This window comes from Pangasianodon hypophthalmus, chromosome 7 (genome assembly GCF_027358585.1).
Source record: "Pangasianodon hypophthalmus isolate fPanHyp1 chromosome 7, fPanHyp1.pri, whole genome shotgun sequence".
Taxonomy (NCBI): domain Eukaryota; kingdom Metazoa; phylum Chordata; class Actinopteri; order Siluriformes; family Pangasiidae; genus Pangasianodon; species Pangasianodon hypophthalmus.
The window spans coordinates 4,149,484-4,174,799 of NC_069716.1; the positions used below are offsets into that span (position 1 = coordinate 4,149,484).

The 25,316-nt window shown below is 37.3% G+C and overlaps 1 protein-coding gene across 1 annotated transcript in view; it reads left to right on the forward strand.

The window, feature by feature from the left end:
• Window positions 1-25,316, forward strand: part of col23a1a (collagen type XXIII alpha 1 chain a) — a 128,422-nt gene that overhangs the window by 96,572 nt on the left and 6,534 nt on the right. Inside the window, exons 6-27 of the mRNA XM_026940361.3 lie at window positions 7,948-7,974; window positions 9,399-9,425; window positions 10,832-10,858; window positions 11,457-11,483; window positions 13,056-13,127; window positions 14,211-14,327; window positions 17,036-17,062; window positions 17,169-17,195; window positions 17,482-17,535; window positions 18,483-18,545; window positions 18,701-18,745; window positions 20,267-20,344; window positions 21,508-21,531; window positions 22,069-22,122; window positions 22,249-22,293; window positions 22,591-22,671; window positions 22,767-22,820; window positions 22,916-22,981; window positions 23,547-23,573; window positions 24,144-24,203; window positions 24,305-24,376; window positions 25,220-25,246. Coding sequence (XP_026796162.2) covers window positions 7,948-7,974; window positions 9,399-9,425; window positions 10,832-10,858; window positions 11,457-11,483; window positions 13,056-13,127; window positions 14,211-14,327; window positions 17,036-17,062; window positions 17,169-17,195; window positions 17,482-17,535; window positions 18,483-18,545; window positions 18,701-18,745; window positions 20,267-20,344; window positions 21,508-21,531; window positions 22,069-22,122; window positions 22,249-22,293; window positions 22,591-22,671; window positions 22,767-22,820; window positions 22,916-22,981; window positions 23,547-23,573; window positions 24,144-24,203; window positions 24,305-24,376; window positions 25,220-25,246 — 1,101 coding nt within the window. The remainder of the gene's footprint in view (window positions 1-7,947; window positions 7,975-9,398; window positions 9,426-10,831; window positions 10,859-11,456; window positions 11,484-13,055; window positions 13,128-14,210; window positions 14,328-17,035; window positions 17,063-17,168; window positions 17,196-17,481; window positions 17,536-18,482; window positions 18,546-18,700; window positions 18,746-20,266; window positions 20,345-21,507; window positions 21,532-22,068; window positions 22,123-22,248; window positions 22,294-22,590; window positions 22,672-22,766; window positions 22,821-22,915; window positions 22,982-23,546; window positions 23,574-24,143; window positions 24,204-24,304; window positions 24,377-25,219; window positions 25,247-25,316) is intronic.

The following is a 25,316-nucleotide window of genomic DNA, read 5'->3' on the forward strand; positions in this document are numbered from 1 at the left end:
TTTTATCCTATCCTAACTAAGAGGATCTCTTCCAGAATGACTCCGCAAGGAGCGAGGGCTCGCTGAATGGTTTGAGGAGGACGAAAATGATGTAAATCATAAGCACACTCACCAACCTGAACCTGAACACTTATAGGAGTTTTTGGAATGACATGTTAGACAGCGCTCTCCACTGTTGACATCATCATCATCATCATCATCATCATCTTCTTCTTCATCATAACAACATCATACTGAAGGAAGATATTTTGGAAGAATGGTGTTTGTCACTTCAGTACAATTCCAGAAGAAGGTATTCTGGAGGCTCTTGGTGGGCCAGGGTCTTACTAATACACTATACACCTGTACACCTGCACATTCATGAAGTTATCTAATCAGCCAATCATGTGGCAGCAGTGCACTGCATAAATTTATGCAGATACAGGTCAAGAGTTTCAGGTAATGTTCAAATGAAATATCAGAAAAAAAGTGATCTCACTGACTTCAACCGTGGCATTGTTGTTGGTGCTTTTTTTTTTTTTTTTTTTGGTGGTATCCTGAGATTTTCACACACAATAGTCTGTAGAGTTTTAAAAACATCCAGTGAGAATGGTCAGACTTCTTCGAGCTGACAGGAAGGCTAAGATAACTCAAATAACCACTCTTTACAACAGTATTGAGCAGAAAAGCATGTCAAAACACACTGAACCTTGCGGTGGATGGACTACAACAGCAGAAGACCACATCAGGTTCCACTTCTGTCAGCCAAGAACAGGAATCTGAGGCTACATTGGGCACAGGTTCACCCAAACTGGACCACTGAAAACGCTAACCATATGGACACGATGCAGGAAACGTGAAAGATGTGGATGTCCTTCATGCAACTGCAAGCAATTTGCATCATATAAAAATATTATTCTGGCAGATACACAGATTTCTCTGCAGCATAAACACTGACTGGGTCTGTTTTTTGCGCTGCAGTGCCAACCTGCACTCGTGTGGAGCAGATTCAGCAGATGTGTGTGGAAACAAATCTTTTCAGATCTCTCAAATCTCTCAGCCAGGCGCAGTGGGCCATGCGTTTGCAATTGCTCGCTTCTTTCCGGGAATCGTCTGCTTTTCAGAAACATTCCTGTTCAAACTAATTAAGTATTTATATTCGTTTTATTTCCCCAATATGGTTATTTAGTTAATAGCAGAAGTTTGAGGATTTTACCTAAAACAACTCTCATGTTCTGTAATTCAGGTCATTATTTTAACTGAAACAGTGCAAGACTGGGCTTAATTTAATAATATTGGTTAGAAATGTGTGTGTGTGTGTGTGATGCAGCTGTGTGCACCTTACGCCTGCTCTCACACACTCAAGAGGTGAACATGTGCCTTCAGGCTTTCAGTAAAAACCCTCATCTAAGTTAGCTCAGATTTTTATATTTTACGTATAGAAACTTATGTTTTACTCACGAGATAAAGATTTCGATTTCTCTGACTCTTCTTCTATTTTGGAATGAATCCATCAATACAGCATTGAAGGAGCTGTTCTAGCAAGTGTTATAAATACAACAGGATCCTGGCTAACGTTAAATATAAAGTTTAACCCAATGGATGATCAGGTATCAATAATATAGACAAGCATTGATCGCATTAAATGTGAATCTTTTTCTGAAGGAAAAAATCCACCGTGAACGACATGCAAATTAATCTTTATAGTTAACAGCAGAAAATCTGTGTTGACTTTTAGTTTTAACTTCTTTCATAGACATGTTGGTCTGTTTTCACTTCACGGTTACCCACAATGCCCAGAACACTATCTAAAGAGAGTGATGCAGCGGCGCTTTAGTCCTTTAGTCAGTCCAGCTCTCTCACCAACTCATCTGTACGCTCTGTTCAAACAGATCAGCTTCCAAAGCTTCAACTTTAATGCTAATAACACCGTCAACACCATCTTCATTACTTTTCTGTTGGATTTCTCATTAATATGATGCTAAAAATGGTGAGTAAGAAACCTGATCGTTATCCTTTATGCTTGACATTGAAGCTTCTCACAGGAATAATGAACATACCTTAACAATAAGCAACAAATTAGCACTAGAGTCTCTAAACACATCACAAATATTTCAATATAAACATATTTAATGTGTTTCACAGTGAAGTTTTTTCTTGAACCTAGCAGGTATTCACCTTCAGAGAATGATTATTGAGTAATAAATCAAGAGATTTTTTTTAGTATATTCACCAGAGAATGTAAGACATCAGCTCTCTATTTAGACTTTACTGTAATTTAAAAGGTAACATGATACTAGACCACAAAGTACCTCATGAATATAAATATAAAAGTTGTATATTTGGGCTGTTATGAAAAATTCCACATAAAAACAGAGCAAAAGCTTTTTCACCTCCTACCAAACATCAAAAAGAGAAGCTGGCATGAAAACGGCTTTCTTTACGGACTAACTGGCCTCTTGCTTTTTTTCATCTGTGCCAACTATCAAAGAGAATTGTTGCTGGTAGGGAAAAAAGAATGTCATGTTTCACAAATGATTTTTTTTTATGTATTTGGACCTTAATGCGAAGCAATAAACAATTTCCCCTTGGGAAGCGAAGGTGGAATTGAAAAGGATGGGATTTCATGGGCATTAGATCCAGATGCTTGGTCTATTTCGTCTCCCACTTACCATAGTCTCACCACAAAACCCATGCTGGGGTGCGATCGTGGCTTTGAGGTTCCTTTGGTCAAAAACACCAGACGTGAACAGAGACGGCCGCTCGTTTGGGTTCCCATCAGGTCAGGTTTCTAACTCTACTGCCAGCACTGATCAAAGAATTTTAAATATTCTGCTCTCCGCTCACCACATCCCACTTCAGGATACAAAGAAGCCAAGGATTTTAAGTTCATTTCATTTATTTATTTAAATCTCAGTAAGCACTTACAGTCTCATGGCGGCTAATTTAAGAAAAAAAATGTGTAACTCAACACACTGAGGTAATCTTAGCAATAATGTACATCTTTGTTGTATGAATTGCTCTCAAAAATTATACTTAAAATATACATATTTTTCAGGTGTGTCCATAAGGTTCAATACAACTTTATGGAAGTAACATGTGAAGAAAACCAAATGAGACTATAATTTATATTCTAAAACCAGCTATCTCATTCACTTAACTTGTAGTAAACAATTACAAATAAAAATACGGTGTCTGAGTTGGTGTTCAATTATATATATATATATATATATATATATATATATATATATATATTATATATACACACTAAAGGCCTAAAGTTTGGGGGGAAAAAAATCAGAAACTTACGTTTTTGTTTAGTAACCAATGACATAAGATCCCACCTCAATTAGAGCAAATTGAAGCCAAAGCTCAAGTGAGACACTTTTTGGACTGAGAATGAAAGATTGAAAAAAAATGGTAACACTTTGGAAATATTTGGTTTACAAAAGTCTGTTTGCGTAAAACCATGACGTCAGTGACATCAGTGACATCAAAGACAGCTCTCTCTTTTACAAAGTTGGTTGCAGATTCTTCTTTTTGGTTCTCGTTTGTCTTATGACTTTATAAATATTTACTAGAATATTAACATAGATGCTCAAGCCTTCACAGGAAGAAAGTACAGCCAGTTTTCACATATCCAGGCTTGGAGTGGAGTTGGGATTGCAGCACATGATCCGGCATGATTTACGCTCCTGGAGCACTTGAGTGGTTAAGGGTCTTGCTCTGAGACATTAACTCTCCAGGCCACCATCAGTAGCACAGGGATCAGGTGCACCAGCTGCATGTACGTTCAATCGTAAGTCAGGGTGTAAAATCGATCCTAAACCAAATATGTTGAAAAGAGTGTAAAACTAGCATGGAGTAGAATTTCAGTTGCACTACAGACCCTTGAGGTACATTATAGCACATAGTGTATAAAGTGATTGTAGATAATATTGTAACCATTTACCACTAAATATTATCAAACTACTAGCAACTCTAATGGTGGGGTTGACTGGAGAGAAATACATGTTTCAATGACCAGTTCATCCCATGAGCTTGATTGGTGGAGATATGGTGACCAGACCATTTTCCTAAGTTCTACATGACTAGATGTCAATAAAATATCTGTGTTGGTTGCTGGCTATCAACAAATCATTGCCTATTTCCATACTTTTGGCCTGCAGTGTAGATTAAAAGATTAGAAACAGCGAGGCTGAGTGGAAGTACAGAGCCGTGCTGAAGGCAGGGTCGCGCTCTCGGTGTAATCAGTTTTCCAATCCTGTGCTCCCGAGGCCTTCACAGAGACCAGTTTCAGCTGGAATGCTTGGAGTCACAAACCCTTCCCTGGATTGAATTTGTAATTTACAACAGAGAAAAAAAAAACTTAGCGCTAACATAGGACAGAAGACAGAATTCTATTTTCTCAACTCATAAGGTTTTATTGGTAATTTGAACCCCAAATTTTTTGTCAGTCTTACACTCCTCTTAGAACATGTGTGATAAATCAGCAAGTTTTTGACAGACGTTGTTTATTTCTTACATTTTTTCAGAGGTAATAAGGTCTGGGATGTAGACAGGTCTTATCTGTGGAAATCAGGAATGTTCGAAATAATTGTATCCCATGACTGACAAACAATATAGAAGAACAAAGCCACACTTAGTGCTTGACTTGCGGTTTGCCATGACTCCATTTTTCTCTCTTTTTTTTTTTTTTTTTTAAAGCATTAGACGGTTCAGGGATGAGGTTTACCACATTGTTGTGCTTTAAGTTAGTAATAGATTTTGTATTTTGATGCTGATTGCTATCACTGTATTTAGTGGGAGAACTTGCTTTAGGGGTATAATGCAGGTTTTCCAGCTCAGTTTCATGATTTTCATGCTTCTGACATGTCAGATCCAAGTTTTGGATGGTTTGATAATTAGCTAATGAGCTAGATCAGGAAATCTTTAAACTCTCTAGACCACTGGGCCTCCAGCACTGGGATTGGGAAACTCTGGTATTATCTGGGACATTTAGTAGACAAATGCTTCTGGGTGTTTTTTGTGATTTGGTTTTGACTTAAAGTCTGGGTTTCATAAGCATTAGATATTTGATGTAATGCTTAAGTATCACCCTGCTCTGGAACGCAACTCATCAAAATATGATTAGCGTGTATAATCTACACTGTTATCTAGCTAGCTATGTAGCTTGGTTGTAACTTTAAAGTGCCATTATTAGCAACCAGTCACCATTATAACTGCCCCAACTGCTTATAAAATGCTAACGTCTGATTTCAATAAAGTCGTGATTGAAAATTTTGAGCATTTGAAAGATCGACGAGTTACATTTCTTTACGAAAGATGTGGCAGTGTTATGTCAGGAATGTTCAGTTTGATCAACTAAAGGAATTGTTGTTTTGATCTTTCTGTTCTCTTATTGAAAATAGATATAGAGTTAGTTTGCTCATTCAAGACTTCTCAACTTTTTTTGTCTCTTAACTGCCTAATATAGGGGACTCTAAAAATTCACTATATAGTAGCCTATGTTTCAAGGTATGTTATTGTTTAAGGTTGTTCTGTCCCACCAAAATCTATGGTCACGAGTCACTTTTGGTAATAAATATTCTGTTTTCTTTGTCATGATGAGCATTCTAACGGTGACATGGATTAACTTCTCTAAATCTTTTATAGAGATAAAAAAATTTAAATCTAGTTATATTTTTGAGACTACCTGCATCAGCGCTGAAATAAGTACCAAACAAAGCCTAGGGCAGCAGTAGCACGTATACCCACCCGCTTAGCTTACCTCTGGCAGGTCATGTTGTGTCAGGCATCATAAATCAACGTGCATTTCTGAGCTTGAGATTCATTTGTCTCTGTTTGGGAAAGACTGGCGTGACCTCAGTGTGCACACCAAGACTGCTCATCATGACTAGCCACCAGGGAAATCAGCCAACTTAAATGCTCCCAGATGGACCTGACACTGAGACAAACATGCTTGGGCCACATTTACACATCCACATTCAAGACCAAACCACTCCATCCTCGCAATCTTCTTCTGATCTGTAGACATCACTGGGGGGTTTTGTGCAACTAAAGCCAAAAGTATCATATTATGCAACTCCAAACCAAGTGTGATTTTTTTTTCTTATCCCCCATTGTATATAATACTAACAATAACTTTATAGCTCCTACACCACATATTCTCACCAACACCACTTTTTACCCCACATCCAACCATTTGACCCATGAAATGTGGTTTATGGTGCCATTCTGGTGTATCACTTTTCTCTTTTCCCACTTCTCATCCTGGTTTCCAAAATTCAAGAGGCCATACCTCAAGGGACTAAAAAAATGACCATAGAAAATAAATATACTATATACAGGTCACACAGGTCAAAAGACATCTCTCCTAAGCTTCTTCAGACACTCCACCACCTTCACCATCATGCTTCATGGAGCTTTTGAAGTACTTCTCCAGAGGGATTTTTTAAATTCTTGTCCAAAGGGGGTTATGTGCAGAAAATGTACACAAAGTTTTCTATGAGTGAATCTGTATTCTAAGTGGTTTTAACAATTTTGGATTTTTTTCTGGAATTTGGTACGTTTGGTAAAGTGTGAGAACTGTTTTTGAGCCTGGGAGTGATCCAGAGCTCTGGGGCTCGCTTCAACCAAACTCTGGTGCTAAGGCTGTAGGACTCGAGTCTGGTCTTGAGATGTAATTTGTATTCACTTGGACTTGTCTCAGACTTACTGGAATTTGTACTTGGATTTGTCTTGGTCTTGGGCATTGATTTCATTAAATATGGTCTTGGTCTCGACAGAGAGTTTGTAAAAATAATGTTTGTGTTTTCTTTTCTTTTCAAATTCAGAAAGTTTGACAAGATGTAATTCCTTCTTCTAGAAAATGCAGCCTAATCATTGGCACAATGCATGAATGAAGTAAACTAGTTGAAGTAAAGGCCTGGCTTCAAAAAGGATTTGATGGTTTTTGGTCTCAGTCTGGACTTGGTCTTGCTTTCATCCATCTATCCATTCTCTGTACGGCTTATCTTACATAGGGTCACAGAGTAATGTGGAGCCTATCGTGGAGGCCTGTTGTGCCACTCCAGAGTTGTATGGAACACCTCACTGATGTATAAAACCAGACTTTTATGGGACCGGAGCACTGCAATTAGCTCATCTTTGTGGTGTGCTGTGGTGTGCTGGCAATGAGAGCATCATCAAAACAGAGAAAATCGTTTACACGTTCTGTACAGGCATCATCACACAAAGTTTTAAAAAGACAAGAAATTTAGCCAACAGAACAGAAGTAAGTTAATGAATATGATTATTTCCTCACTGATGTTAGGGTGAACTGAGCTCAATCAAGTCAAGAGACAACGATGGGGCTTGATGAGTGACTTTCAGCTCAGGTGATGAGACAGATGCTGATGTAGATGATGCTGATAATCAGTGAGAACTTATTTCCTACTGTACATGTTTCTTTCTGGTAATTAAAATTTGACAGTAATATATGTTTTTTTTAGGTAGTAGGGATTTCAGCCATCACAAATGTCCCTTCCTTGGTTCAAAATAAAATGCTTAAGGCATATGAAATAAACTTAGATGTTTTTATGTTTAACACCTGCTAATGGTCAGCTCACTAGTACACTATAAGAAAAAGGTTCCATCTAGCATGCCTAAGGACTAAGAACTCTACTAAATTTATTTCTGTTCTTAAAGAGGGTTCCAAGTGGAAGACCTGTAACTATCCAAAGAGCACTTGAGGTACCATTTGTCTAAGAGGGTGCCCATAAAAATTAAGAAGCAATATCATGCTGCGCTTACACTGAGATCCTGTTCTCTCCTTTTCTGTACTTTATCTCCTATCATGTCTGTGATTTATTATCCTGCACCCTCTGTTACAGCTGTATCTGCACTTTGTTCTTTATTGCCTCATCTTTTTGTGAAGCTGCAGTGTCTAAACTCTCATTTCTCTTCTTCTGCCTTCTCTGCACACAGGGGCCTCTCGGCTTGGACGGTAAACCTGTGAGTATCTGTATCCAGCTTTGAGTGACAGCAGGAGGACATGTGCATGTGTGTGAGCGTGTGGAAGCGTCTGTAAATGAGAAGGATTGCATTATTCATGTTTTATATTAGACAGAATTACAGCAAATGCTGAGTGGAAGTATGGAAGAGAGTTTGGTTGGGAGATTATATTTGTCTCAATTATTGTACGTTTAAGATAAATAAGAAAATGTGGCGTGCAGCCGACAAAAACGGCTGAATAATCATTTCCAGCATCTTATATACCAAATTTGACAGCAAGAAAGTTTTACATTCTGCAAATCTTTGACAGAAAGCCTGCCTAGCATGCTAACTGGTAGCTAGTTAACTTGTATTTTTCCCACCTTTTTAAAATGCAAGTGAAAAAAGCTGCGGTTGTGGTCGAAGCTAATACGACATGCTAATTGCTAGCCAGTTGTCTCCAGATTTTATTCTTTTTGCAAAAACTATTTGTACCCAAGTGTAAATAGCAGAGCAAACTTGGCTACAGGTTTTTTTTTTGTTTGTGTGTTTTTTTTAATTACTTTTACATTTTAGTCAAGTAGCTACTACTCTTGAGGTAACATTAAAACATTAGATAAACTAACTGCTTAGCTGGCTAACTTGAACTCAGCACTGTGCGTGAGTAGCTTAGCTAATGTTGCTAAATCAATCAGTGTCAATTCTTCAACACTTTTTCACTTCACCTTACCCTCCTGGGCTCTATAAATCTCTGACTTAATGCCTGATACATTTGTGTAACAAAAATTAACCTTTTAATAAGCCCCTCAAGTTTATTAACTAAACAAAACCCATATGATAGCATTAGCGATTTCTGCATTTGCTCTGTGGGAAAAATCCTCCAAGGTCCTTTTAATAAACAGAAATGATGCAGATGATTTAAATATAGGACTCACTTGACGTTAATACACCTAATACAGCTTCTTTACAGTGGGTCTGTCATCCGTGGGCGACCATTAAAACTCCATTAAAAGTCATTCTTTAATTAATAAATAAACATTGTGAGCATTGTCAACTTGCTGTGTTATTAGAGGAAAAAAAACACTTCAGGATATACTGTTATTGGAAAATAATCAACACTGGCATGGTAACAGTAACTTTGCTTTAAATCAGGTTGCATCACACCACCTTGTTCCTTGATGTTGATTATTTTCCTATAACAGCTCGCCAACCAAGTGGTTTATTCCTTACTTAACCTACGTTGCATGTTGCTTCAGTCTTGCTAACTTGATATTCAGTGCTAAATTTCATGCAGTTTTTTATTTTGGCCCTTTTTTTGCCCCAGAGTGTAAATAATGAAGGGGTTTTTCAGTATAATATTAAACAATATAATACATTCAGTAATGCACTTCAACACTGACATTTGTTTTTGTTTTTCTTTATCTCTTTCTTGTATTTCTCCAAAGGGTCCTCCTGGGCAAAAAGGAAGTCAGGTACTTTTTTTTGCCATTCCTCTATTTGAGATGTGAGCTGTGATTTATCTCATGCCATTGCTTGATTGTTTTTAACCTTTGTCGAGCCCAGTGGGCAGTTAGAAGGTGAATTTACAGCACACCGTCTCCACACCCATCTGGTAGCTGTTACCCCATGCTGCGTAAATGAAGGACTGTGGTTTTTATCCGCTTGTGGAGACGTCTGTCTACACATGTCTGTCTTCCCCAGCTATTTATCAGCTATATAGTAAAGTCCTTTTCTTCATCCACCTAACCACAACCTGAGATGGAAATAATGGATTACATAGTAAAGGGAGAAAATTTTGTCTTAACCCTGATTCCCATGCTGTCATTGCCAAGAGAAATACATAGCAGTATAAACCACTTCTGCTCCTCCAAACACTATTAATCTGTTGCTTAATGCTTGAAAGAGATGTCAACTTGTTTTGGGTCTTGTAGAAAGAAAAATCACAACCAATTGAGTTCAACATGAATCTCAACCGGCTGTGATATTGGCTGTGGGTTTAGGATTACATCATGGCACAGCGTCTGACTGCAGGAATACAACTGAAGCACATCTTCTGCTCATCTGTAGCTTCGCGTGTGCTGATTTCCTCTGCATCTGTTCAGACTATTTACTGAGCTGGGTCAGAGCTCCAGGGTCCCCGGTTCGACATGAGTTTCCCCCCGGTTCTCTGGCTACACCAAACTGCCTGTATGTGTGAAAGTGTGTGTGTGTGTGTGTGTGTGTGTGTGTGTGTGGTGCCCTGTGTTGTCTCGTCCAGGGTGTATTCCCTCCTCACGTCCCAGTGTTGCTGGGATAGGCTCCGGATTCACCACCCTGTCCAGGATAAAGCGCTTACTAAAGATGAATGAATGTATAACTGAAACTAATGCCCTGCACTTACTGTACTAAAAGTGGCAATGAGAAAGCCCACATGGACATGAGGAGAACATGTGAAACTTTACACAGAGGGTAACCCGAGCTCAGGATCAAATCGGGGACCCTGGAGCTGTGAGGCAGCAACGTTACCCACAGTACCACTACGAAGTCCATAAAAATATCAAAGCAGAAATCAGAGGAGGTTGATAATAGTACACTGATTGTGATTGTGATTCTGACTCTGACCGTCCTCAAAATTCTTATTCTGATTCTGACTCTGATTCTGGTCTGATTCTGATTCAAATTCTGACTCTGATTGTGATCCCAATTCTTGTCCTGATTCTGATTATGTTACTCATTCTTATTCTAATTCTGACTCTGACTCTGATTTGATTTTCTCATCCTAATGCACAAAATTGTATTATAGCCAGCTGATTTATTTTGGTTTATTGAACTGAGTTCATTACAAAATATTAATATGTACCAGACCTCCTCACCTGTTCTCCTCCTCTTCTGTCCTCAGGGGCCAGCTGGACCAAAAGGAGATAAGGTAAACTAGCACATAGCTTATTCTCATCCCCAGCTAACAATTTTAAGGAACGTTTCAATAATATTGTGAAGCAGATATTTTTAGAACATTTAAGGAACATTATTTCTGTAACCTTATTAGTACCTTGTGATTATTTTACTGAACGTTCTGATAGCATTCTCCATACAGATTAAGGCACAAGCTTAAACCTTGCCTTACACTTTACACTGTCGTGCCGAAAGGTAATTGTCTCTAGTGCTTCACAGCAACCACATGTTTTTCCAAATTGTCTAGCAGCAAGTGACGCGGTTCCTCTGTGCTGCTGTGCGTGCACATGGACATAAGATCACCGGGTGTTGGACCACATCTTAAAAAAAAATGCAATAAACAAAAAGGAGGCTTGGAATATTCTTGTTGATTATCTCTGGAAAAAGCCACAGGAGCTTGCCCTTAATCAGTGTCTCCCATGCTCCATGGCACAAACTTCCTTCTGCTTTTATCTCCACGTTTCTTTGTTATTGTGGAAGTGAGGACATTAGACTGATGATCTGGATGCTCAAATGGCATGCAGACACAAGCACAGAGTTCGTAATCATTCAATTTCTCTCTTTTTTTAAAGGGTGACCAAGGAGAGATTGGGCCAAGGGTAAGTTCTGATTCTTGCTGGTGAACAGATATAATAGTCATTATGATCAAATACATATGTACTGATTTTACATCACACGATATCAATTTTAAACAAATTTCAGACTTTTATCAAACCTTTTATCAAAATATTATTTCATAGAATTATTATTATGGAAACCTTTCATATACATATATGGCCAAGGTTTATAATGAAATTGTTACTCAATGTAATAAAATATTAATGACAAAATTTCACTTTAATTCCTATGAACCAGTGTGTGAGAAAAAAAAGGCTTGTAAGGGAAAGAAGGTCATTTTGAGAAAATGGCTGATAAATAAAACGTCTTTAACCAGTTCATCTTTCAGCACAGATTACTTTGTCTTTTATATATATAGATATAAACTTGCAGAAATATGAACGTCTACCTGAAACATGAATAATACTACACATTTATAGTAGGTGGTCATTTCTTTTTGTACATGTGATGAAAACTATCCAAAAAATTTGAAAATTTAATTTGTATTATGTCACCAGACCTGCCAACCTTTTTTTTTGGCATAGGAGCTCCGCAGTTTAACATTGGAGTATTATCATTCAACTCGGAGTACATTATCCCTCAACAATACACAAAAAGAGTTTTTTCTACTCTGTAAAATTAGAGATGAGCCAAGAGACATGAATCTGAAATAATTTTGCAAAAGTGTTTTGAACTTGCTGAAAATAACTGACCCTGTCTGGAAGCTCTTCCCCCTAGTTTTGAGTTTATAAATGGGAAATAAAAATCATATCAATATATTACCATGTAGTTAACATAAGTTAACTATATTTATTAAGGATGCCTCTGAAATATTTCAAAAATGATCAAAAACCTTATCATAAAGAAGATTAACTAGGCCAACATCCAAGTGATAAATCTCTCCTGCTGTCTTCTCTTGCTCTCCTGAGCACTCAGATATGTTCAAACAGCAGTGAAAATGTCAGCCATGTGGACACTAGACAACTGATTTGGAAAAGGATTATATCATATTTAATATCCTGTATTTAGTTTTTTACTGTTTACTGCACATTACTGCGGAATCACCTAATAATCCACCATCCAGCTGAGGTTTTGGGATTGTCACTGCCGGCAAGCAGTTCGTGATTGCACAGCTGATAATATTATAATGAAATGGTGGAATATTTCCTCTATATTTTAGTCTATTGGTTCAGGATGATTAAATCTTTAATAGTGATTTTTTATGCTAAATCGCGAACAGGGAAAAATCTTGCACAAGCCTGTATTGTATTAGTAACCATGATGATGTCCATCGTGTCTCTGCTCCAGGGTCAGGCCACTCACGCAGGCCTGTACAGTAATCAGATACCCATCAAGGTTTGTCCCTCCTCTGCTTCCGTACATGTGCTCTTCTGAACAGTCTGCGAGAGCCACCTGATTTCCCCCCTCTTCACTTCACCTCTCATTCCTCAGGCGTTCTGTCGAGGCTTTACACTTGCCTCTAAAACACAGACAATAGTTTCTGTTCTGACCTTTCTGCTCTTCTCTCCTCTTCTTCCTCCACCTTTCTATTCAATCTGGTTCTGGCTGTTCAGATGGTCTTTCCTCGCTATGATCACAGCTTCATCTCTGCCGACCAGCCCACTTTCCAGAGACGTATGCTGAAGGTAGCAGGAGTGAAAGGCATGCCCTGTTTACTTACAACTCCGAGCTGCACTTTCTTTCATGCTAACGTTAACTACATGCATGTGTCTGTACTGTATGCATGCACTCAAGGGTTAAATCTTTTTTCCAGTTCAATCTAGCAGTGATTAATAGCAAAGAGTGCACACAGTGGGCCTCATTTATGAAAGTGGACACAAACAGATTTATTCATAAATCATATTCAGGAGCATTTACTCAAGAAATGCGATATTCATGAAAAGCTAGTTCTTCTGGAAGAACATTCGTATCCTACGTCTCGCTGCTGAGTTTGTGTAAATTTAGCATAAGGGGACTCACTAATCTAAACCTCAGCTGATCTGCTTCAAATCATAATTATTGGTGACTGGCATCTACGGATTACGCTGTCAAGATTGAATCGGATTTAATGAGAATTTTGTGACACGGAGACATTTCATGTTAATGACTTGAAAGAAAGCAATCCAAAACAAATCCATAAATGAAGACAAATAACACTAGTCATTCATTTAGGACAAAAATAATGGCACCCTATAAAAGGAGCAAGAGTTAGTGTGTGTTTATGGTAGCCGATGTGCTGCATTGGCAGAGCTGCATTAGTGGAGGATTTAGTGAATGCCAAGCTTAAGAGGTGCCCTTTCACCTTTTAGTCACCATATCATTGTTTTCAGCTTTGCCTTTTATGGAGTTTTGTTGCCGTCAGTTGTGTAAATGTGCCGTGATCACACTACAATATTTACGACTGATTGGCATTTATCAGCATACACACGAGTACATAATGAAATGATTGTGAATTGGCAGAAATTTTTTTTAGTTTTGTTTATACCTGTATTAAAAAAAGAATAAATGAGGCCCATTGTAACTCTAGCTAGTCATTATTGCTAACTTACAATGCATTGTAATGTATTAGTCAGAAATCTTACAAGTGCAAATTCACAGACTGATGTAAATGTATAAAAAAGGTAACGTAAAGGTAATGCAAATGTATATGAAAAGTAAAAGCATCTTATCCGTAGGGAGAGACTCTGACTTATCCGAAGCTCATAAATTCATTCTGCTCTTATCATCAGGGTGACCAAGGCCAGGCCGGTCCACCAGGTCCTCCAGGTCCACCCGGACCCCCTGGGCCAAGAGGTCCTCCTGGAAACACGGGGAAGGATGGACCCCGGGGTCCCCCTGGAGAAAAAGTGAGACATTTTGATTGATGTGTTTGTGATAAATTGTTTGATTATATAGATCAGCAACATCAAACTCAAATTCTACTTGGGCCACATCAGTATTTTTATGAGCGCTTAAATGGCTGTTAATTTTTTTAACATATTCTTATCCATTCTATCTAATTACACCAATAACTGGCTCTGAAAGTAGAATAGGATGATTCTAGGAAAAAGAAGTGCTAACAGGAACGGTTAAATTGTACACACTATTAGGCTGATATTTATTAAACTGATTAAAAGTTTTTTTAATGTATAACTGTTTCAAATAACTAAAATATACTATATATATAAAACATTCACGAGGATTTCTCTGCATTAATATGCATTCATGACATACTAATGACATCCAGTCTCTTTGAGAGGGTAACTTTAGTATAGAAGACAAAGAAAGAAAACAGGCATCATCCCTACCAAAGCATGATATATTAGGGTTGCTCGAGCTCCAGAGTCCCCATGGAGCTAGCGTCTGTGCGCTTGCAGTACGATCGGGTAGAGAGTCTCTGTACATGCCATGCATTCATGCCATCTGTGGTTTCATGGCTTCTGTCCATGGCTTTCATATATCGTCTCATAGGTCGAAGGGCACTCAGAGATGCAGAGATTTAATAGTGTAGTCTTTTTATTAGGAATTAAGTGAGGAATCGCAGGCAGACACAGTTATGATCCACACAGTTATGATCCACTGTCAAGATAAAAAAAAAAAAAGGCAAGCAGACGTCAAAACTAGTGTTCGTAGCAAGATAAATGTTATGTACAATGAGGTACAACACGTACAACGCCATCATAATCTTCAAATATCAGCTGTAACTCCCCCACACACACATACACACACACACACACACACACAAAAATGGGGCTACTGTAGTTCATCAAATCTAAACTGCAATCTGTGTGAGGTATACTGCGGAGAAAATAGACTGAGGATTTGTACTGATCTGGTTTTAGTGAGGCTTAGCTACAGTTTTTTTGGCTGCATGTCCTAGAAGATATGGTGCGTATAAAGACTCGTTCCTTCAGATGAAGACAGAATGTATTGTCGAATAAAGAGCTGGAAATTATTCTGTGGTTATCTTTAGCCTTTATTACGCTCAGCCCAGCAGTGTCGTTGGCTCGCAACTATAAAGGAACGATTGACATCTGCGTCCAATGAAAGGTTCACGCGCTGGCAGCGTCCATAAAAACAAGCAACCGATACATATTTCTGTAAGAATATGGCATCAAACAATAAAGTGCATAAGTATTCCTAATTGAAATCATATTCTTTATGATTATGGCAGTCGTTGCAGTCACACTTGTGCTTGTACAGAGTGGGATTTTAACTATGATGTATTAATATGAGAGTTATAAAGCATTAACGTTATGTCTTCTGATGTTTCATTAGAAAAACGCCTGCACTTTCTCGTATAACCCAAAAAACAATACAGTTTATATGTTGTGTAAATTCTTTACAACTTCTATTCAAAGTGCCCAAAGGGTAAGTGTGATTCTGGACTCCACATGGACATGTGTGTCGCTTTTTCATGGGTGAGGAGCAAAATACAAAGATTTACAGCCCCATCAGCTGGTTCTCAGAATTGATAGACAAATAAATTGATTAAGAAATGAAGTGAATATAGAAACCGACTCTTTGCCCTCTCTTCATCCATCTTGAGCGCAGATGTTTCAGTGGAAGTGAAGAACTGCTTTATGTTGCCCCCTAGCTCTCAAGTGATGCTTCTGCTCCCCAAACCACCTCTGTGTAATAAAAATAACACATTGGCATCAACAACCTATGCATGGAAGATTTATTTGATGATTTATAATTTTTTTCATGTACGTTTTACATACACAGGTTAATTTCAGAAGAGCTCAGCTCATTGGAAACAAGGGATGTAATGCAGTGACACTGTTTACTGCTGCAAATATTTGCGTCTGTATTAGGATTTAAACACAAAGTGCGCGTGACCTATATTGGACATTTTTTTAAATAACCCTACCAATATGCCCCTGGAAACACTGTTAGCATGGTGTGTGAATTCTGGCTTTGACAGTTCCTCAACCTCAGCTACATCACTCCAGTTCATTATTATTATTATGATATTTTCTAATGAATTTACTGGGCTAGGATTATTTTCCCAAAATGTAAACAAACAAGTATCCTCATTTAAACCAGTGCAACCCTGACCAGGCAGGTACTAAGGATGAACAGATGAATGCTGTAAATTCGTGTTAATGAACATGGTCTTTGTGTGTCCCATGAGCTCAATATCTGACCGCTCATGACCCGCATGAAAGTAAAATGCTCCCGCTTCTGTGAGTTTTTGTTACATCGTGTGGTATCCCAGTCCTGAGACACACCTCTAGTCTTAACCAGATGCCCTGTGAATTTTTCTCACAAGCTATTAAAATAATAATAATAATAATAATGCACCTCCTATTTTATGTTTAAAACACATTATCCCTTCATTCTGAATAATGTATCATAATGTATCAGTAACATTCCTATGGGAAACGTTTTCTCCTTATTTTTACATAAACCAACTTCATTCATACATTCATCTTCTTCTCTCTCTCTCTCTCTCTCTCTCTCTCTCTCGCTCTGTGTGTGTGTACGTATCTCTGTATCTCTCTCTATGTCTATGTTTCTCTCACTCTCTCATTTTATGGTTCTGTCTGTCTCTCTCTCTCTCTTTCTTTAGGGTGTCCCTGGGAACAATGGACATCAGGTTGGTGTTCTGTTCTTTGTTTATCCTATTATACATGTACTTACCTTCAGCTATCAATCGAAACATCAGCTTCCCCTCTCTCTTTCTCTCTCTCTCTCTCTCACAGGGACTGAGAGGTTTACCAGGTGATCCGGTAAGATCCCTAAAAATCCTACTCTACTCAGAGAGCACTCCTTTAGGTTTAGTGTGTGTTTGTGTATGTGTGTGTGTGTGTGTGTCTTTGTGTGTATAAATTTACTTGACCTTAAGCATTAACCTTCCCTCTGTGTAGTAAACTCGAGCATCATGTCGAGGCATGGTGTTGCATGTGTTAATTGTGTGTTAAAGTTTACACAGTAAATCAAAGCTTTTTGTGTAAATTTGTTCTTAGCGCGGCATCGATGTGTCTTTGTGTTCATGCTTCTCTAACTAACACTCAGGGTGAAGATGGTACACCAGGTTATCCAGGCCCACAGGGACCTCCAGGGTCAAAGGTTAGAGGATTCACACTTATTAATCCCACTATAAAAGCATGACAAATTATTTTATTTATTTATTTTTTTTACATTGCCTACTTCCACTATGGCTTTAATATTCCATATACAATAAAGACATTAAGTGATTGATCACACGCACACTATTTCTATGAGAACAGCATTTCCATTAGAGAGCATTGACACATTAATTCTAAGTTTTAATAAGTTTAAGTAATTTGCATTATTTTGAGAAAATGGATATTTAAAAATCTAAACAGAAAGTTAGTGATTAAAATAAACACATGAAACGCAAGTGTTATTGTGTCATAAAACATAAGAGCAAATCATGTTTCAATATGCAAATGCAGGCCATGTGAAATATATGAAATGTTACACTGGTTTACCAGGGAACGGGGCGGGAACCTATAATGTATGCAAATTTGGATATTTGTAGAATATCTGCAGATTTGCATATTCATAGATTTCTTGATTTGGGTATAGTATAGTTGCTTCTGTGCATTTTGTTTAAGGTTGTTTAATGGCATTTTTTTGTTTAACTTCCATATATATAAGAAGGATGTTTTTATAATTATTAAGTTTTGCATGAGATCTGATTAAGTTTTGCATCAGATTGAGCAAACAAATCCCAAATCTAAACCTCTCAGAAATAAAGGTACCAAACTATACCTTTCTTTGTCACTGTTGTGGTACCAGGAAGAACCTTTAGTATGAATGTTTTACTCAGAATGTGTATGTGTTGTAGCTTTAATTAGCTTTATCTGTAAATCAGTGGTCCTTAAAGTTTGATTGTGTATCTTCAATTATTTGTAAAGGTGAAAGGTACAAAAGATGCATTCTTGATGGTACCACCCCAGCGACAAGGAAATGTACAGTTTGGTACCTTTATTTCTGCTAGAATACTGAAAGTGAGAGTGTGTTTGGTGAAATGAGTTTTCCTTTTGCAGGGAGAACATGGTGAACCAGGAGCCAAAGGTGACCGAGGCATGGATGGCCTCCCTGGCCTTAAAGTAAGCGTGCACAAAGACCTGCTCACTCCTTCATATTTGCTCATCTGTATTACAATGTTTTACATTTACCTGTAAAAATTCATTAAATTAAGAGGTGATTTATATTTTTATTTCCCAGGATGTTTCATTATGTTTCGTGTGTTGTGTTTTTTCAGGGAGACAAAGGAGAAGTCGGAGAAACAGGACCTCAGGGAGAAATGGTGAGTGAAGAAAAAAAAAAAAGGTGACTTAAAGGAACCACAAATTTCCAGTTATTCTAAATTATTGATGATGAGCTATGACATATTTACTGTCTGATGTTTACCTTTTTAATTTTACACTGTGGCTGTAGCGTAGAGGTGGAAGTCTGTCTCATCCAAAACATTGTCTATAATTAGCCTACAGCTACCTACATTATAAGTACTGAGTGATGTAATATGTAAGGAATATACCACCTGGAGGCATGCAGTTGTAGGAAAATGATCAGTGAAGAGGTGGTGTGATATAGCCTGATGCAAAGCGGAGTCACTCTTACCACCCAGAAGTTGATTATTTTCCACTAACAGCACATCTTGAAGTGTTTTATTCTTCTTATACCACAGCAATTTATAGTTGCATTTAATGTTGTGGAATGTCCATGTGAAAAGTTAGTTCCTGTTATCACTTACATTGTAGCAGCTATAAACATTTATTCCCTCACCAGCCTCCAGCCTGTTGTTTCTTCTCTCTCAAAGTTAATAAGACAAAAAAAAACTCAGCTTATCATGTTACCAAGAAACTGGAAAGCATAAAACTCCTCCGTCCTGAAGATGTTCCTGTGCTTTGATAGAGTGTTACTGTCATGGTTTTACTGAAAAAAAAGTTACACAAACATCCAAAACCGTGAAACAAGAACCATAATCGTAAACACTGAATATAAAGCAAAAACAGACAGACTATGAGCAAAGCTGTGGAACGCACGATGACATACAAACAGCAACGACAAAAGCTCGGCAATGAAACGTACAGAAACCAGAACTTAAGCAGGGGTGCTGATTAGGGGTAACACAGAACAGGTGTGGGACATGTGACAAGGTCATGTGACATGCAGGTGCTGATGGGTCATGCAGTCAAACACTGATTTTGGCATAACCATGACAGTTACAACGCACTGACACTGGAGACTCCTTCCATAAATGTTAAATAAAAAATGTCTCCCTAAAGTAACCTTCACCATGTCAGCGATTATGTTTTTCTTGATTAAATAATGTTGCTTTTTAAAAATTTGTTTATAATAACTGGAGCATCCTCCATACAAGTCTCTGTAAATGAGTTGTTGCTATAGAAACGATAATGTATTAGAACAAGTGCAGTAATTTAATCTGTGATTCGCCTTGTAGCTGAAACTATTGTCAGAGCCGCAGTTAAAATGTATCGACTCCAATCAGATTAGAGAATTCAACATTGCTGTAGTTTAACATTTTTTTTACTCCTAGAACTTAGATTTCCATCATAAAATAAGCAAAGAAGAACTTTCAAATATGCTAGCTGTCACAAACGTGAATATATCTACTGTATTTTAACGTGTGACCAAGTCAGAGATGATGCGCAGTTTCTAGTGGAATATCAGTGGAGTTATTGTAGTTATTAGTTGTATAATTCTCATATAATTCCAAAATATAGATATTACTGAAGTGTCATTGTTCTGAAGTGTGCTGTGTTTGAAACTCGACCCTCTCTCATGTTTGATGTGTGATGATCAGGGTCTTCCGGGTGAGAAAGGTGCAACAGGCTCAAGTGATGTCATCGCCTTCAACGACAAAATACTAGATGCTTTTCGGGTAAGGCATGATGACAAATGAAATAAAGAATATTAGTTTTAAAGGAATTGTACTGTAAGATATTTTCCTAGAGCATGAACATGGTACACAGATTTCCTGCTAGTTTGTAACATGAGATAAATAATTCACAGAAGACATGGCACAATGCTTTTTTTTATTTCTTTTCCGATAATGATAACGATAACGATACTGAAACCTTGAGTATCAGCCGATATTGATACTTATCCGATATTGTTTTCTTTAAAACTTTTTTGAAAATCTTTTAATGAAGCAACCTGAGAGGAAAACCTGCTGTCTGTTACAAAGCTCTGATACTGGAGACTCCTTCAAAAATGTGAACTAAACTAAAATCTCCTTACAGAAAATGTAACATCATATCAACAATTATAACAACGTGTTTTACTCTATTTTGATTTATTATTAGCCTTAGGTTATGTGGAGTGTCTGCTTAACAAGCCCCTGTGAATGAGTTGTTACTATACAAATGATAACGTATTAGAACAAGGGCATTGATATAAAACTGTAATTTATGTTACAGCCAGATCTTACAGTCTTAGCTACTGTTATAGAAAATTCCTTCTGACTCGAGAAATCAACAGCACTGAGGTGGAGAGTCTTATTACATCCCAGGATTAGTGATTTTCTAAAATATAAAAGATAATCAGAGAGGTAAATTCATGTCTTGGCAAATCTTAGTCATGCTGTTCACAAAAATGTAACATTAATGTAACATTAACGTGGTGTAAAAATACAGGAATTTTTCGTATATGTATGAAATATGAGGTATTGTGTCAAAAATCATACTAGTAGAAGTAGCTACTTGACAGAACGTTACTAAGTACAAGCAAGACTTTGCGATGTGTGTGAGTCCATTTCCTTTATATACCGCAAGACAGACAGGAAATGAGTGTGACTACAGAAGAAAAGTCCGGGACAGACGTGACACGCCTTGTACAACTTTCTCAAAGTGTTATATTCTGTATGTGCTGTTAGTAAAACAAACCAAATATAGAAAAAAAAAATAGTGTCATCCCGAGTTTTTTTTTTTTTTCATAAATGTACCAGGATTGCTTTCTGAAGGATGAATGCAATGCTCCAAGTCTTAATAAAGTGTTGGCAAATATTCAAACCTTCATCTGAAGTGCGTTGCTTTTCCCTGGCAGGCGATCCACACCATCAGTGTTTCGGTAATCCTGATGAAAGCATGGGATGGATGTTATATATACCTTTAACGTGCTCTTATCTAACAGTGTGAATTTGAATACGTTTATAATTGGAGACGCTTGAGTTGTTTGTGATTGCGTGACACGCATGCAGCTAATTAACAGTCAATACTTTAAAAAGACATTTTTACTGACTGTCTTGGATTGGTTTCACAAGATATACATACAGTGAATACATACAATGTATATATAGTGAGTTTCCAGTTTATGTGTAGTGTTTAGGTGTTTGGAGGAAATTTATGGAAATAAGTGTAGATGATTATTCATTTGCATTCTGGTGCATGCTGAGAGTGTTTAATAGCAATATATCATTTATATCATTATAATAGAGAGGTTAACCTGAACTCTTAAGGGTTCCACATTTCCTAACCGTGTAGGTAAGGGTTTTAGTATTCAGAGCTGATTAACGTTCTCCTTTGCTTTGCCTTGGAATGTAGCACAACTTTTGAAAATGCGTAACAGATTACAAAACATCGGTTAACTGTCATCGTTTCGTCACAGGGACCACCAGGTCCTGCTGGACCTCCAGGACCTCCGGGAAAGGACGGTGCAAAGGTGAGCTAGAACACGGAGGACATTTCATCTGATGTTCCGGTAATATAGAGATGCAGTGATGAAGGGTGTGTTAGCAGTGCGGCTGTATCATGTGCGTTATGTGTGTGTGTGTGTGTGTTAATACAGGGAGAACTGGGCTTACCTGGACTAGCTGGAGTAGATGGAGAGAAGGTGATCACTTTTAACCGCATTCACTTATTGCTTACTGAATGCGGTTTTATATTATTACTTACATCACAAATGTTCAAAATGTGCATTTTGAGGACAAAATCATTCATTTTTGAATTTCAAAGTAAAGATTAGACAGCAGTCCACCATGACCCTGACCAGGATTTGTGCTGCAGTAGAGAAAAGACCAGAAAAGACCAAGTTTGCCTTATAAGGAAATAATAATGGCAGGAAGAGATTAGTATTAACTAATTGTTAACTAGTATTACCTAGTATTAACTAAGTGTTGGTTGTGTTTAGGGAGCCAAGGGAGATGCTGGAGAACCAGGAACCCCTGGAGACAGAGGAGAGAAGGGAGAGATGGGACTCTCTGGTCCCGCTGTATGTAATCTCCTCTGCATAGCATTACTGACTGACTGTGTGTTCGTGTTGCCTCATTATTACAGTGTGTGTGCGTGTGTGTGTGTGTGTATCAGGGAATGGATGGACCGAAAGGTGAGAAAGGAGACAGCAGACTAGAAGACAACCTGGTGAGTAAAGAGGACATTTCTATTAGATAGCATTAAATACTCAGATGTCCATAGATGTGTTAAAATCTCTGCTTTTTTTTTTCTTTGGTCTACAGGTTCAGATGATTTCTCAGCCAGGACCACCAGGACCTCCAGGACCAAGAGGACCTCCGGGATTTATGGTGAGTTCAAGCTGTGATCACAGCACAAGTGTCTTTGTCATTAAATTCTCTCTCTGTCTGTCTTTAAGATGGCAGTAACTTTATGATGCTTTATAATTCTTTCAGGAAAATCAAACTTTAAAAGTGTTGTTCTTATCCATTGCATAAAATAGCAAGTGAAGACATCTTGAATAAAGGAAATTTTATCTAACATTTTTCACTGAGATTATTGTATTACAAATATTAGACCGAAAATCCGATTTCTAGACATATTTACTAATTTAAAGCTTAAAATTGTCTTATTCTATGGAAATAAATGCTTGAAATAAGGAAAATTATCTGCCAATAGAATAAGACAATTTTAGCTTGAAATGAGTAAAATATCTAAAAAAAAAGGCTTAATGGTCTTATATAGCTTTAAAAAAGCTAATAAGGAGAAATATCAGTTGAATTTGCCTATATTCAAGATATTTTTACTTGATATCATTTTTTTTTTAGTTCAAATATATTCTATTTGGTTTTAGGTTTTCACAAATAAAACTTTTACTCACGAACCTGACATTAAACCACACTTGTGTTTTTTTAGGGTCATCCTGGTATTCCTGGTCCAAAGGTAACTTTCACACTGGGACTTATTACTCTCTAGTAACCAATAAACTGATGACATAGCCTTTCATGCATAAATTATTTAACACCGTATCATATTTTTTTTTCGTCACTTAAAATTGCATGTCATGTGAATGTTGACTTTTTCTAAATATCACTTATATTAAAAAGTAAACATATTGTTCATGTAAGAATACCATGAGTAAAAAAGAAAAAGGATAAAACATTACACTTGAAATAAAAAATAATATTTTTCCAATTCCAACAAAAGTGTAAAATGTCTAAAATATTTAATGTTGATGAGCGATAGAAAATGCTAGATTTTTTAAAAATATAGCAACATTCTTGACATACAAATTTTCAAAATGTATTCAGTTTCCTTGGTTTATTTTAAGACTGTTATTTGATTCAGCTGATTTCAGAGATTTTTAAAAAATCAATAAAAAAGCTGAAGCATTCATTAGAGTTTCTGTGGCACAGAAATATTTGTTATGATTAATTTATTGACTAATGTTAATTTACAGTAATGGACTCAAATGATTTGAGGGTGATGTCATGATTTATACTGTTCTTACAGGGTGATCCAGGAGAGAGTATTAAAGGAGAGAAGGGAGACAGCGGAGTTCCAGGAATCCCAGTGAGAACACGTCCCTTCCCAAACCTCCTGAATGCATATTAAAACACATAACAAATCATGGAAAATCTAAAGGATAATTTGTGAATCCTGATGTTTTTCAGGGAGTTAAGGGCCCACAGGGACCCACAGGTCCAGCAGGGTTGGTCGGCCTTCCGGGATCCAAGGGTGAAAAAGTAAGAGCTGGAATTTCACTGAATTACTGAACACATGGCCTCGGAAAATGTTTTAGAGTCTAGTTATAAACAAGTTGACTAGAGGTGACCTGTTTCATTGTTGAAAAAGACTAAATTATGTTACCAATTTTAATATGTAAGGAATAATAGGTAAGGAGTTACAGTTGCCACTAACCCGACGTTGATTATTTTCCAATAACAGCATGTGATGAAGCGTTTTATTCATCTTATATCACAGCAATTTGCCAGTGATTACAATTAAAGACCAACTTGTCATACTTTTTATCCGTTTGTAGCAACATCATGGAAGATCTGTGAAACAAATTAATTCCTGTTACAACAAGCTAGAAACAGACATTCCCTCACAATATAGCAAAAAAAAAACAAAAAAACAAAACAAAACAATAGCTTATGATGTTACCGAGAAACCAAAAAACCAAACTCATCTGTCCTGGTACAAAGCACTGACACTGGAGACTCCTTCCATAAATGTTAAATAAACATTTCCATCATCATATCAATGATTGTTTTTCTTTGTTAAATAAAAGCAGGTTTATTAATCTGTGTATTATTAGTCTTAGATCATGTAGCATGTCCACCGCAAGTCCTTGTGAATGAGCTGTGACTACAGAACGATGATTACAGCCGTAACTGGTGTTAGAGCTGCTGTAATAGACAATTAACTGACACCTTTTGACCAATCAGAATGGAGAATTCAGCATCACTGTAGCCGTGAATGAATTTACAGAATGATGTAATTGTATAAAATCCACTCAGTAAGTACTGAAATCAGATGTTTATACTATACTGAGTGATAAATGAATGTAATCTGTGTCTTCTCAGGGAAAACAAGGAGAGCCTGGATTAGACGTAAGTGTCTGATAACAGTGATTGTACCGAGTCTGAAACTCTGGGACTGTGAATGTCTCACTCTCATGTG